Source organism: Petromyzon marinus, chromosome 1, assembly GCF_048934315.1.
Source record: "Petromyzon marinus isolate PM22_M1 ecotype Great Lakes invasive population chromosome 1, UKy_Petmar_22M1.pri1.0, whole genome shotgun sequence".
Classification (NCBI taxonomy): Eukaryota; Metazoa; Chordata; class Hyperoartia; order Petromyzontiformes; family Petromyzontidae; genus Petromyzon; species Petromyzon marinus.
Window position 1 is genome coordinate 18,374,628 of NC_133667.1, and position 15,781 is coordinate 18,390,408.

The 15,781-nt window shown below is 40.5% G+C and overlaps 1 protein-coding gene across 10 annotated transcripts in view; it reads right to left on the minus strand.

Annotated features, from left to right (window-relative positions):
• The window catches only part of LOC116947748 (leucine-rich repeat and immunoglobulin-like domain-containing nogo receptor-interacting protein 1), a 216,156-nt gene that overhangs the window by 17,344 nt on the left and 183,031 nt on the right, over nucleotides 1-15,781 (minus strand). For 5 of the 10 annotated variants that reach the window (XM_032964153.2, XM_032964060.2, XM_032963887.2 and 2 more), the window contains one exon: nucleotides 5,114-5,161. The exons of the other annotated variants lie outside the window; for them this stretch is intronic. In XM_032964153.2, coding sequence (XP_032820044.1) covers nucleotides 5,114-5,161 — 48 coding nt within the window. The remainder of the gene's footprint in view (nucleotides 1-5,113; nucleotides 5,162-15,781) is intronic. 10 annotated transcript variants of the gene reach the window in all.

The window sequence follows — 15,781 nt, forward strand, 5'->3', positions numbered from 1 at the left end:
GAGCTGGTTCTCTTCTCAATGTGACACCAGAAATTGCCACGCTCTGCGAATGCGCGAGATTAGGCGCTGTCATCTTGAGAGAGTGACACTCAATGTTTTAATCTCTTGCTGAATGAATCTTATTTGAGAGCTCTGATTTGTGGGCATTGTGGGTTATACAGTAAGTCAAGTTGGCCGACATTCAAAACAATACAATTTTGATATGACATCATCTAAATGTGTTCTGCATCCTCAAGATGTAATAAACATGAAAAATTAATTGAAAATGATCATCACAACATAAACAAAACAAATCTTGCTGCAAACAGAAACCAGCTGTTTCAAGCGCATTTACATGCAAACTGTGGGGACACATTTATTTATCATCACGCTCTAAACATGAAACATATGGAACAAGATATTGAAACAATGGAGCACTAATTCAACAGAGGTATCAGGGTTGGGTTATGTTTGAAAATAATAAAGATGTGATTAACATTTGCATACACATTTGGTGGGACTAGCAGCTAATGACTGTTTTTGCGAGCAGTTGCCACGAACATCCAAGTTGCCACCTTCACATGCAGTTGGCAAAAACCAACCAGTGCTGTTGTAGCATGACTGCTAAAGGGTGCATGGGTGGCATTATCTATGGGTATGCCGACGGGAGTTTGCATGCCTAAAATAATCACTATGTGCATGTCAGTCTTACCAGTTCCGAGCTGGTCAGAAGTTACAGTCAGGGGGGGGGGGGACCAGTGGGGCATAGGAGAGTGGTGCATGCACCGTGGGCAACACACGTGTGGTGTCCCACAAACATAGCCACTCTCACATCTGGCTGCCCAATTGCTGCTAACCCTGCTTCTACCCCCCACTTACTATGTGATGTTGCCACGACTGATGGCTGCTGTAGGAGCTGCCCGAGTGGAACTTCAATGGCACTGGCAGTGAGGGTGCCAAGGAAGAGTTGCCAATGCAAACACAGCTACTTGAAGCTTCTCAGTCACCACCAATCACGCGGGGTTGGCCCTGACATTGTCGTGTTGCCGGGGGTGTATGCAGGTTCTACTTACCACATTGAATTGTCTGGTAGTTAACATGCGGAATTGTTGTTTATGCTACCGACAGCTATGGATTAAGGATGTGAATCTGTTGGTCTGCAGAGACTGGTAAACTTGACCAGGATATCTCTATTTGTAGCAGGATGCACTCTAAGTGTTCAAGAGATATTTGTATTTCATACATTTGTTTCTAAATTAAATTATGTCAATAGAACCATGGTTTACTCAAATTATAATCTAAAATGCGTATGGTCTGTTGTCCAATTCATAAAATAAATTATTGACTATTTCTCTTCCTATCGGCATGGTGGCAAATACAATGTATGTTGTTGGTGAGGATAACATCTCACATTTGTTAAATTGGGTGTAGACTTTTTTCTATGAGGAATTTGCCTTATCTTGCATCCACCATGAACACAATCATGATTTTTATTCTAAGATATTCAATCATTTTAAGCATTGAAAAGCTTTTACTTCCTTAAAAATGAAATTGACTTCCGTGCTCAACCAGTGAAATATATTTTTAACATCTAATTACTACACATGCAGGTTATGTATAGCATATGCACGTGCCTCATAGATGCTGTGAAATCAAAACAATTCGCACGTTTCATAATCATGGAGATTAAATAAAAATCGGAAAGGGTTAACGTGCTATATTTTACTAGATGCACTTTTTCATTAATTACATACGTTTTATTTGACATCTTCGATTTTATGCCCAACAGTTCGAACCTTCTATATACCCTGAAAAACTTTTCATACTTGTCCTATCAAAATCGGTTAAGAATTATGGTCGCGAGAGCACCCGCAGACAGATGGAAATTTTGATTCCTTTACCCTTACCATTTTCAATTAAAGAGTTAAAATTAAAAAACAGCAGCTAAATACATATATTTTTGTTCATTAGAATTGTTAACATATGCAAGTAAACCATAACATTTCATTATCACAGGTAGATTATTTGTCTGGCCTCTAACGTTTAACATCTTAAAATTTGCAGTGTTGAGTGGATTTTTGGATCTCTTCTGGGGTGAACTAAAACGTATATAATCTGTGAAAGTCCACGGATTATATATTATAGGCGGCTTATTTCCTCCGACAATTTGCAATACATTGCGAAGGTAATTATATTTTTAAGTACAGCGGCTTTTTTTTATTCGCCATGCGTAACCCCCCCCCCCCAGAATTCCATTTCCGTTGCTTCACACACGCAAAGAAATAATTGTTTGAAGCACTTCAACACACATCTCTATAAACGTCTCTTTGTGAGTCTGAGATAGAGCGACAGATGCAGATAGAGACGAACAGAGATACTGCGAGACTAACGAAGATACAAAGAGACAAATGGAGATAAACAAATGGATATACTGATAGACAAATAGAGTTACAAGAATAAAAATTCAGCGAGACAATGGAAATGTAGAGAGACAAACATGCATAAAACAATAATTGTTTTTGGTTCATATCATTAACTGTGCTAATGTGGTCTGTTAAGTATTTAAGGATTTTAGCTTTTTTAAATTCCAATCTTCCTTTAGTGTAGACCCATATTCCCAGATGTTTTGAAATTATTGTTAACACCCTATAATATGCAGTTTTTTTCCATGTATTGTTGACGTCATTAGCCAAGTGTCATGCTCATCCTATAATCCACAAATATTCACGGATTACTGGAGTTGCATGGATCATTTTTCTTAAAGTGTGCTGTGCACTGATTTATCGTCAAGGATATTGAGATTCTTTACGGTGCATTGCGAATTACAGGGTGCGCAGGGGAGGTGCCCCATATCACTATGCATTTTTGGATTTATACTGGACTGTGAGACTGTCAATTCCTTATGATCTGGCTTGTCAAAATATTGTCAATGATACATACTAAATTTTCTGAAGCTATTTAAACTGAAAGTGTGTGTTTTACAGGACATATTTCCCTTTTACTTGATCACTCAATGTATATCTCTGGTATATTCCTTTGATGTCTTAAGTATATTTTAGCCACAATATATCGTTCAACGCCCAAATCCGGGTTTATTTAATGCAATACTCATCATACTGAATCAGAGCCTCTTTGTCCAGAGAAGATGGGGCAAACACTTTACACCAAAATGTTAAATTATAAAGTCAAACAAGGGGTGTAATGATTAACCCTCCCAGCAATTCGATGTATTGTCATAATTCAGGGTGATGATTCCATTCGAGAATCTGTTTTTATTTTGGCAAATGTAGTGACCATTTGTGGCTGCATGGCTCTTGTGAAAATATTACGTCCAACATATATGATTTTTTTAAAATCGTACTATGGACATGTTTTGAAGCATGCATCGTGAGCTTGAGATTCAATATTGATGAATGAATGTATCATTACACCCCCATTATAAACAGAAATAAAATGAGAAAAACAAGTATACAACACTTTTCATATAAACACATTACAATATCAACAATCTTGAGAAAAAAATGTTCATGCAATTGACACTTTTTGTATAAACCATGCCATTTAAACGACTACCTTTAACACAATCATTAAGCATGTTTTCTCATTCTGTTCCTGCTCAACGTTATAACAAAAAGGAGTTTTTCTGCAAAACTCCAATACAAGCTTAAAACTCGTAACCTGTGTGGAATTGCATGTAATAACTAACTAAATACTCTCATATAATCAGGAATAGTGAAACTATTAAATTGGTTTAATTGTCTGCCCTTTATCTACCAAGGCAAGCAGATAAGGATCATATAATATTTACCTTAGGGGGGGGGGGGGACGTGTGTAATTTAAATTAATTGAGAATTACGTTTTTTCACACTGGCTATCACAAAGGGAAACAATTATTCACCCTTATAAATTGTGATATTACATGGTCTTTCATATTTTCTCTGCAGTCCACCGCTATGAATTCCCCATAAAAGGAGCTGCAAAACATGACATTTCTGCATAAATACAGTACTGTCTTTGAAAACTGACACTGACTTCACAAACACTAGACCAGTGGAAAGCATGTTTCACTGCAGTGTACAATTGTATATTCAGCTTACAATATATTTTAGGTTTTAGTGTTTTTACAAGTCTGAAACGAATGCAAAATTTCCCGAAATTGTATATACTGTATATGTATAAATATCCATGGATAGCATCCTCTCTCATACTATGCCATTGTTGTAATCACATTTAGATGCACAGAAAATATGTTAATGTGGCTTTATTAGGTATTTCCCACAATGTGTGTGCGTTTTTTTTCTAATGAAAATGGTAAGCCCAGCATCAGTCATGCAGAACATGTTGTGACTACAATGTCCCACTCAGAGCTGATGCAGTGGCACTGTTAAATGGCATTCTCAAAGTCTGTATGGCTGGAGTCATTTATCCTACATTGCAGATGTCACTTTTTTCTGCTCTGACCTTTCCTGTTGAAAATTTCGTTGCATTTGGTTTCCTGACGTAAGATATGGAATATTAATGAGTGTTATTTATACGTTCCATGCCACCTTTTTGCAAGGCCAAAGGAGAAATGCCTCCTATCTAAATAAATGTATTTGAAATATTGAAACCATACGATTTTCATACATACATTTCTTGCTTATGAAGCATTTCTTGCATGTTCAATTTCCTTCAAATGTTTTTGTTTCCAATATAACGTAGCGTGTGGTAAATGTAAAGCTAATTAAGCAAACTTTAGACCTTTTTATTTTAAATACATACATACATCTTAATACCCATTTACAATAGAACACCTAACAGGGATGTATTAATTTGCTGTATTATAAAACGAAAAAACGTTTAGTAAATAATTAAGGCACTGGGTTGCCAGTGGTACACTAGCACAAATTAAAAAAAACACGCCACTATTGTAATTAAGACAGTTTTATAACAAAGAGTATGTAATTGACTTTTGTTTTAGGTATTAAGCTTTGGTCAGACAGAACATGCAGAGATTGACTGTCTCATAGCAGGAGATCACACATGAGACTGTGAAGCCCTGTGAATCTTTTGTCATCAAAAAATAATTAACCTCAACTTCCAAAACATTCTCACCATTGACATCTACAACGACCATTTTCAAATGACTACTTACGTGCTTTTTGAAGAGACATACACCTCCGAGATCTGCTGGTGCAATACCCTATGTGAGACAACAATTATAGTAGTGTACAAGGTACATTCTATTGCAGCCAGGAAAGATGCAGCAGTTGTATCTTCACATAACCACAACATTATCACCATTGGTGATGATCAATCTACTGCTGAATGAAGGCCTCCCCAAGCCATTGTCATCCCTCATGATCCTGTGATGTAACAGTCCACCTAGAACTTGCACACAGGCTGATTTATTTACTCCATCTCCTTGGTTGATGTCATCTTGGATATGTTTCATCCCTAGGCTCCATCAATATTCTTGATCATCGGCTATTGCCCCTTATAGCGACGTGTCCTGCCCAAGCTTACTTTTCTTAACAATTTGAATGATATCTTTAACCTGGGTAGAGTCTCTAATTTGTGTTCTTCTTTCTATCTCTTAATGTAATTTTGTTATTGTACACGGACACATCGCTGCAGACGTGACAAGATCTGAAATCGCTGCAACCCTCAAAAGCGCTAAGATACCAGTCAGCAACATCAGTAAGGATGAGCGTTTTGCGTTATCTCAATTGAAAAAGAGGGATGATATCGTCATCCTCTCAGTCGACACGGTCATCATGGACAAAACCGCGTAAAATAACAAAATAAATTCAGGACCTACTTAATGATGGTAGCTACACAAAAATTAAGAGATCCCACCAACAGTCTCAACGAACAGTATCATCACTGATTCAGCTTAATTAATTAAACAGACCAAACGGTTTTTCTTAAAACCTACTGCTGCTAGAACACCCAGATTATATGGCTTACCAAAAATCCATAAAGAAGGTACACGCCTTCGTCCCATCGTCTCCAGCATTGGCTCGCCCACTTACAAACTGGCCCGATATCTGTCTTAGACCTTGCAGCCATTCACTGGTAAGACCACCTCTTTTGTACTTAACTCAGCTCACCTGGTATCGTCAATCAAAGACATCTCACTGTCCCCAGGTGATTTGCTCGTTAGTTTCGACGTAGTTCCTTTGTTCACCAAAGTTCCTGTGCCTGATACCATTGCAATAATTGAAGATTTGGTCCAACAAGGATTGAATGCTGATGTACCAGCCCTGGTGAGTCACTGCCTCACCAATACTTCACCTGGAATGGAACATTCTACAAACAAATTGAAGGCACCCCAATGGGTTCTCCCTGCTCTCCGGTTGTAGCCAATATTTTCATGGAAAATTTGGAGACGGACGCCATCCAGGCATCCATTCTACGCCCGTCCTTGTGGAAGAGGTACGTGGATGACACGTTTGTCATCTGGCCACATGGCCGACCGGCTCTGAACCAATTCCTCAACCACATCAATTCCATACACCCAGCCATCAAATTCACCATGGAGGTAGAAAAGGATGGCATGCTACCTTTCTTAGATGACCTAATCAAAAAGAGACCTGATGGCTCAATGAGCCATTCTGTCTACAGGAAAGTAACCCATACTGACGCCTACCTAATTCTCACCACCATCCATCCCAGAAGAATTCCCTCATCAAAACGCTACACCATAGAGCTCAATGTATCTTCGACCATGAACACCTAACCAATGAACTCAAACACATACACCTACCTGTCAAAGTGAATGGATACTCTGACTACACAATCCGCAAAGCCATCACCCCAACCGTAAGGAAGGAGCCATCTGAGGATCCAATCAAAACCATCACCTTGCCATACATAGCAGGGGTAACCAAAATATTTCCAAAATCATGAACAAACAAAAGATCTAGGTCTGATTTAACACAGTACAAAAAAATTGTGATCTGATCCCATCTGTGAAGGACAAGATTCCTGACATGTAATATCCCAGCGTCTACAAACTAAGCTGTATCTGCGGCAGCAGTTACATTGGGGATAAGGCAGGTTTGAAACACGGTATGACCAATACTCCTGCCGTGGCTGATCATTATTTTAATGCAGCTGGCTCACACAAAATGTATTTCTCTCAGAAGATGGTACTTTGCAAGCCTACTGGCTATCAACAAAGATTAGTTCATGAAGCCATCCATATATACAGACACAGACACAATTTAAACCGAGAGAATGGTTATAAACTCAGCAATTATTGGAAAGATGTCATCAACCACTTTGGGTCATGACTTCATTTGTGTTTTCAAATCAACCTCCACCGTCAGCAGAGTGGGTGTGTGGAGCGAGGTGCAGTGCTTTGATTGGTGTAGACCTACTGCCGTTGTCGAGGTTTTCTCCCACATTAACATTAGCTGCCCCGCCCATCTCTCAACCTTTATAAACAGTTTGCCTTTAGAGGCTAACCCCCCTTTTCCTGATGACGACCGCTTGGGGTTGTGATCGAAATGTCGTGGTTTTTTATTCTTATTTTTATAACTGAAAGAACCAGAATAAGTCTACATTATAGACTGCCAGTGCGCTCACCGAGGTTAAGAACCAGGCTACAGTCTACATTATAGACTGCCAATACGCTTACCAGCTTAAAACCAGGCTACAGTCTACATTATAGACTGCCAGTACACTCACCAAGGTTAAGAACCAGGCAACAGTCATTGGCGGAGCCAATGCGGGGGGTGGGGTGGCACGTGCCCCCCCCAAAGATCTGATTGAAATCCCTAATTTCGATCGGATCATTGGGGTTTCTTCGTAATAAATCGGCATTTTGCGACCCCCACTGCCATTGTGTAGCATATTATTACGTGCCAGGGACTCTAAGAGATGATAGGACAATAGTCTGAGTTCATAATTGGCAATAAGTAACGGCAAAGCAGTTATAAGTGACTCACAGAATTGTGCGCAGCTGCGTATACAGTACACGACTTTCCTGAAGGCATTCACCTTCAGCGAGCGCGACGCCGATCACACACGGTTCGAATTCGATCCTCGATTGATGGCTGCGCCATCGCCGCACACGTGTTTACTAATTACTCCTATAATTTTTTTTATTGTTGGAGGGGTTGCCCCCCCTACCTGAAAATCCTGGCTCCGCCATTGACTACAGTCTACATTATAGACTACCAGTACGCTCACCGAGGTTAAGAACCAGGCTACAGTCTACACTATAGACTGCCAGCATACTCACCCAGCTTAATAACCATTGCTACAGTCTACATTATAGACTGCCAGTACACTCACTCCGATTAAGAACCAGGCTACAGTCTACATTAGTGTTTTTTAAATTTGTATTCACTTAATTTTTTATTATAATTTTTCTATCTACGTGACTTTACCGAAAGAACCAAATAATATTAAATCCTGCAGTCACGAAAGTTTTAAGTCAAAGCTAGTAATTATTGTCTCGGAATGTTTTTGTATAGGATTTTTTACGTCTATTTTTGGTTACCGTTTTCCTAACCTCATTATTTAGGTAAGGCTAATTGATAATCCTGTTTTTGTCTTTCGCAGCACTTTCCAAAAACGTAACCCCCGCGAGATTCAAGGGTCTCCTGCACCAAAAAAGCATGATATATGTTGTGACCTCTTGGTAGACATATAGGCAAATAATTTAACATATCCATTCAGTCTGGCTTGGTAATGTGCCTAAACCATTGGCGTATCATCTCACAAGTGGTGACCATACAGTAGTCCTGATTACATATCTATATGTGGTGTCACTTTATTCTAGAACACAGCGCCTTATATACAAATTGAATTCAATGAAACGCTTATCTTCACTCCAAAACAGATGAACTAATGCATGTCAGACAAAGCATATTTATTTGTACATATGTACCTAATTGGAACCAATCGGTTTTCAGACTTCTTTATCTGTCAAATTACAGTAAACACTAAGCCAATATTAAAATACATTATTTTGCTTTTTAAGTGTAAGAAGTGTTTAGCACAGGCTGTGAATGCATATGCATTTGCACAATACCACATGCATTCACTTCTGGTTAAATATTAATGACATACAATACTTATGATTTCACCGAGAAAACGGCTCATCTAGCAGGAAAATGGCCTTTCATAACCAATCAACATTATTGGCTTTCCCATGATACAGTTCATCAGTTATGCTTGATGAAATAACGTTTTTTTAAATAATTATGCTAAATCATTTAAAGATATGTTTTGTTACCCACTGTCTGTAAAGGAAAGCTGCTCGTTTGCTGATTTAAAAAAAACTGTTCATTTGTGAAATTTTAAGCTTTTTGAGTTTTGCAGGAGTCTGATCCTCCAGATATAAATCAGTCATTTTCGTTGCACTCTGCTCCAAAGAAGGGCCGTATTGTGTTATGTTAGCCTATTACTGTATACGTATGTCTGTTATTAGGCAGTGTCAATCATACATATAGTGAGTGTAATTTCGCTCAAAGCAGATAAAATCATCCACATGTATGTAGACATTTTCCATATATATTCAGATTTTTTTTTAATTATCAGTCTATACAATCATAATATGCTATGTGTCCAATGAGTTTGAATGTCGAAGTCAGTTTTATAAGGCCTGCCAAAAATTGTGATATTGACTACTTTCACAACTGTGTACTTATACATAGTCATGATATTAAATACACATTTGGCTTACAATCTGACCATTAGTCCACCAAAAAATAAGCATAATGAGTTGGGGGGTCATTACAAAAACTTTTAACGAATGCATTGATCAGATTCATACACCATTCCAATGAGATAAAATGGGCAGAGAACATATTTTCTCCAATTTTGCTGCATGGATGAGATGTGGTTTATTCCATGTTATGATCCCAGGGAAAAATCGCTGCCAATGGGCACTGAGGTCCCTGTCTCCTTGCTTGTCAGGGAATGGCAGGATGGCAAGTAGATTGACTTCCATGTTCACCGGAATTGAGTGTTACCCCATGGAAAGCATTTGGGTCCCCGGATTTTCCTCTGGGTTCCACCTCTATGCTCATTAATATAGGTGGCCAAATATTACAATAGAGGACCACAGAGCTTGGGCAATTATCGGCACCAGTTCTGACTGTCTTCCCACTATCTGTGGTTTTCTATTACTTCTGAATAATTATCTCTGAGAGTGAACGCAGAATGTGCATGTTACAAAGCCTACATTATTATCGTTGTTGGTTGTGAATAAAGTTACAAATAAAAATATAAATAAAATTTCATTGTAAGCACTATATTTTGGTAGAAAATTCCCTCATTGCAATTCATTTCCGTTAAATCTCAACGAGCTTCACAATAGAATATTTGCATGCAGAGTATGCATACAGTACATTATCAGTAGCACCCATTATCAATCCACTGCTAGATTAATGCCTCGCCAAGCTGTTTTCATCTCTCACGGTCATTTGATACAACAATCCATCTAACACCGATAGACAAACTGATTTCATCACTACATTCTCATAGTGGACGTTCTCTTGTGCATTTTTCCTTCTTTTGTTGCCACTCCAAAGTTGGTCTCACAGTCCATCATCCCTTCCAGTTATGTGTCCTGTCCAAAACCTACATGCATTTGTATGTATGTTGAACTTCTTCCGCAGTGTATGTAGCCAGCCGTGCTAATCCGAGGTGCGGGAGAATGACAACAAACTAAACACAAACAGTTCTTAAGAAATTCGTTTTCAATCTAGATTTAAAAGTGTGTAGTTCTAGTGGCTTCCTTATGTCAGAATCAAGAGAATTCCAGACAGCCGCAGAAGTACATCTGAAAGTGCATGATATCCTCAAATGCCTTTACAGTCAATATCATGTCTCTATCTTGTATATATTCTCTAATCCATGTGTTCTTCTTTCTGTCGCTCACTTTTGAGCTGTTTTTCTTTGTCAGCATACATGTTTCTGATCCATATATCACAAAACGTAATATACACTGATAAAATGCTCTCTTTTGGGGGAATATTGGAATGTTCTTTTCATCATTAATACATTTTTTACTAAAACACTGCAACCTGCTCTCTCATTTGCCTCTTTATTCGTTGTTTTGATTTCAGTCTGCCTTCATAAACTGTACTTAAGACACTCTGCTGTGTTTTCCAGTTGCATTCCTTCCAACAGATATCTCCAATTGTTAGCAAACCTATGTCTTTGTCTTTCTCAAATTTATCTTGAGCCCAACTTTGCAGCTGTCTTTATTTTATTCTAACATTCCACGTAGTTCATCCCCATTGGACATTATTGACTATGTCTTCAGCAAATCTCAGACGTTCCTATTTTTAAAAATTTATATGTATGCTTTTGCTTCTCGAATCCACATTTCAAAAACTATCCTCATATGCCTTCATGAATAATCTTGGCGAAAGCATGTCTGGCTCTCCCATCATGTCATGTCCTGCTCAAGTGAGCTTGAGCAGGACATGGCATGATGGCCAGTGGTCAATACGAACGACAGTGGCAGCCGAAGGAGGTAACACATATGAGAGGCTGTCTACTTATGAGACAGAGTGATGAGATCGGCTCGCAGGAGCGAAATAATTGTTTTGCATGTTGTGACCGTAAGGGATGGCAATGGAGGCATTCATCTAGCAGTGGATAGATCGTGGATTATAATGATAGTATGCATGTAAAATATATTTTTGTGAGAAGGGGGTTTAGATGTATTGTGTTTATGGTAATCTGCATCATGTCACAAAAGGTGAACTTTAGTGTAAAGAGACAGGTGTTTGAGGCATGAGTAATGTCAGTGTTTCTGTAGAGGTCAGAGGGCTGGGGTCTGATTTTTAAGTGTTTTTCGTTTCCCGTTGCACCTTATTGTGGTGGATTGGTGGCCGATTGTGTGGACTTATTCTACCATTTAATATTCATGAGTTGCAGTTTCCTAAACAAGGGAAATGTATTCTGCTGTGCCTTAAACCGCATGCTGGTGTGCCCCAAAGTTGCAGAGGAGTTTGCATGGCGGCATAATCTACACAATTCTTCATGTGCATCTTTTATGTTTACTACAAAAATGTGCCTGCATGAAATAGGCAGTTCCATCTCTGGTGTATTTGTCCCATTGCAGTTGGATCCACTCCATCCCTGGTGCATCCAAGCACCCGCAAACACACGCAAAGACAAAGATCCCTTCTATAGCCTAAGCAGACTGTGAGGGTAAGTGCTGGATGAAAACACCCATGAAGGCCAGTATGGCACAAGTGTTGATATTTACACACCACACCAGGTATTCATTTTTGACTGCGTCGACCTAGGGAAGGCCCAGAATCAGTTCAGATATTCATCACTGAAGGTGATTGTAAGCAGGAATCGTACTGGGGTCACTGGGTTTGTAGTGCAATGCGCTAACCACTACACTTCCCCAATCACACATATGCCAATAAAGCATTTTACAGACTGTTGAGGTAAGTGCTGTTAGCGTGCAGCGCCTATGAAGGCCGGCACGGCACATGAGGGTTTGTGGCCAGCACCATGCCCGGCCCCGTTTGTCTCCCTAATGGCGATGTTTACACAATGCACCAAGTACTAATTTGAGGCTGAGTTGACCTTCAGGAGGCCCAGAACTGGTTCAGTTATTCGTCACTGGTGTTGGCCAGGAGCGAGAATCGAACTCGGGTTGCCAATTTTCTAGTGCAGCACGTTAATCACGAAACGACCTCTCCCCACACATACACATAGGTGATAGATATATACACTCATACAAGTGTAGTGGCATAGTGCTGGCTGCTGGCAAAAAAGGGGAACTGCAGTGTACGGCAGGACGGAAGTCAGCAGGCCATGATATACACTAGAGGGGGACATCTAGGGGAAAGGTCACAGAGGGGGGCCCATCAGGAAGCCTCGGGAACACGCTAGTAGGTTCCAGAGAGGGGGCGTGGCTGGGGCGGAGCGAGGCCACGCTGAGAGTATAAGAAGGGCCCCTGTGAGGGACCTCGTGGCTTTGCTGGAGTGGGATCCCCATCGTGCTGTTCAAGATCATTGCCATCGTCGCTGTCGTCTTCACTTGACATTGCGCTGCTCGATAGTTGTTGGGTGTCTCGGTTCAGCGCCGTCAGTGTTAGACGATTAGTGTTATGTAGAGGCTAGCAACAGTGATAGTGTGTACCCACGTAGAGTTGTGTATAGGCTAGCAACAGTAATAGTGTGTACCCACGTAGTGTGTATAGGCTAGCAACAGTAATAGTGTGTACCCACGTAGTGTTGTGTATAGGCTAGCAACAGTGTAGGGAAGTTGTGGGAAGGAAACACACAGTGTGGGAAGGTAACACACACAGCCACACCTTGGTGGCTACAACCACGTCTGCTATAGCCCCGCCCTCAGTGGTGTATGGGTATAAAGGGCGGGGAGCCAGAGAGCTCGGGGCAGTGTGTTGGGCCCACGAATGAAGAACCAGTGAAGAAGGAAGGCCGGCTAGATAGACCCTGGGACTTCCCTGACCGCTGTCCTTTTAAGGGCCGGCAGGGTAAGCCAGTGGTACGGCCCCAGAGCCTCAGAGCCGGAGCCCTTTTAAGGGTCGGTCTGGTTGGTGGGGTGCCGTGATCTGTGCTTGACCAGGGCCAGATCAGATAGCCTCCTCTAACGCCTGTTGCTGGAGGAACTGGGACCACAGGAGTTAGGCTAGATAGCCTAGGGGGTGTCCCAGCATGTATACGGGTGAAGGGGCCGTTACCCCTTCCAGTGTAACCCTTGTTAAGTTAAATAAACAGTGCTGCCTCTACTCCACCGTCTCCGTGTCCCATGAACCCACTACAACAGTAATAGTGTGTACCCACGTAGAGTTGTGTATAGACGAGCGACTGTAGAGTGTGCACCCACGTAGGGTGTGTATTATCCCGATGGTGTTAATTAAAAATAAGATGTGCCTCCAAGTCTTACTGCCTCCGAGTTAAGTCACTACACAAGCATAAAAACTGGCAATATAAATATGGAGGTTATACCAATGGATTAGGGCTATCAATGAAGATGGGCACCAGGAGTTCACTCTATCTTTGGCAAGATGGCCCGGTTCCTAGTGGACCAGTCCCTCTAATATTGTGCAAACTCACCATGTATGAAATGGATCGCAGCCTGATTGGTTGGCTCCATCTGTGAGTGGAAATTGAGCCATAATGTCATTATACTATGGCAAAATCCTTGAAACCCATCCATTAATTATAATTGGTTAGCGATTGTGAAATATATACCTACGTGACTTGACCGAAATAACCAAAGAGTATAAATAGAAGTAAAATAAGCTTCTGGTCTTTGAACACAAGGTTTTGTACCTTGGTAAAAATTTATTTCTCTAGTTCATACTGCCATCCACCAGTCATAGCATTATTCATAATATTAGACAGGAAAAATAGGTGGATGCTGAGGATGCTAGAAATATCATGACAGGTAGAGGTGAACAGCTTAAAAGTGTGGAAAGTGCTGTAGATGAAATAAACAATTTCGTGATAAATGAGGCACGTGTCAGATGGAGGAGTAAATGTTGTATGTGTTTTTTTTTTACTTAATATTGTAATGGTTGTCTATTGGAGTGTTTTGGAGTATACCTATGTTGAGATGGGGTATCTGTGAACTCACACGCATGTAACTCCTGATTGATATTTATTGCGGAAAGGGGGGAAACCATTAGGCCTGGATATCTGCTGTTTACAACTATATGTGATGACTCCAACATCAAGCAACTCACACTCATATAACCTCATGTTTCGTATTCCTTGTGGAAGGGGGCTGATAGTTAGGTATGGCGCCATCTGCATTTTACAATTATACATGCTTACTTGAAACCGGATTCCCACCACCATCCATCCCAGAAGAATTCACTCATCAAGACTCTATACCGTAGAGCCCAATGCATTTCCGACCAGGAACACATTACCAGTGAACTCAAGCATGTACACCAGGCTCTCAGAGCTAATGGTTACTCCGACTACACAATCCGCAAAACCATCACTCCAGTCAGGAAGAAGGATCCTCTTATGGAGCCACTCAAAACCATCACCTTACCCTACATTGCAGGGGTCACTAAAAAGATCTCCAAAATCCTGAATAAACACAAGATCCAGGCTCGATTCAACACAGTACATAAAATCCGTGATCTGGTTCCATCTGTAAAATATGCTCTTCCAGACATACAGTACCCGGGCGTTTATAAACTAAAGTGCCTCTGTGGTAGTAGCTACATTGCAGAAACCAAACGACATATCTCGGACCGCATCCGCGAACATAAAGCAGACTTGAAACACGGTAGAACGAACTCCTCTGCCATGGCAGATCACTGTTATAATTCAGTGGGTTCACATGACATTGACTTCTCCAAGACAGAGGTTCTTTGCAAATCAACCGGCTACCATGAGAGATTCGTTCATGAGGCCATCCACATATACAAACACAGAGACAATTTCAACCGAGAAGATGGATTCTGGCTTAGTAACCATTGGAAGGATGTTTTACACCATTTCGGTTCTTAATTAATTATATTTTACGAGGACCTTCAGACCGCAGCTCTTTCGCTGGCACTGACTCTTAATACCTCTCACACCACGGTTAATGGTATGGTTTATAACATGGAGTATAATAGCACCTCGCAGCTGTTTCTCCCCTCCTTCCTCCTCCGCTCCAAAAATGGATGGACTCGTCCGTCTGAACGTAGCTGTCCGTGAAGTGGAAGGTAAGAATCCACCCGTTTTTTCACCATATAACATTGTGATATAAAATTGAGGTAGTTTATATTTTAGTTTTTATTGGTTTACTATATGATATTCATTATATAGTGTAGTGTATACCCAGTTAATGTTAATAGCTCAG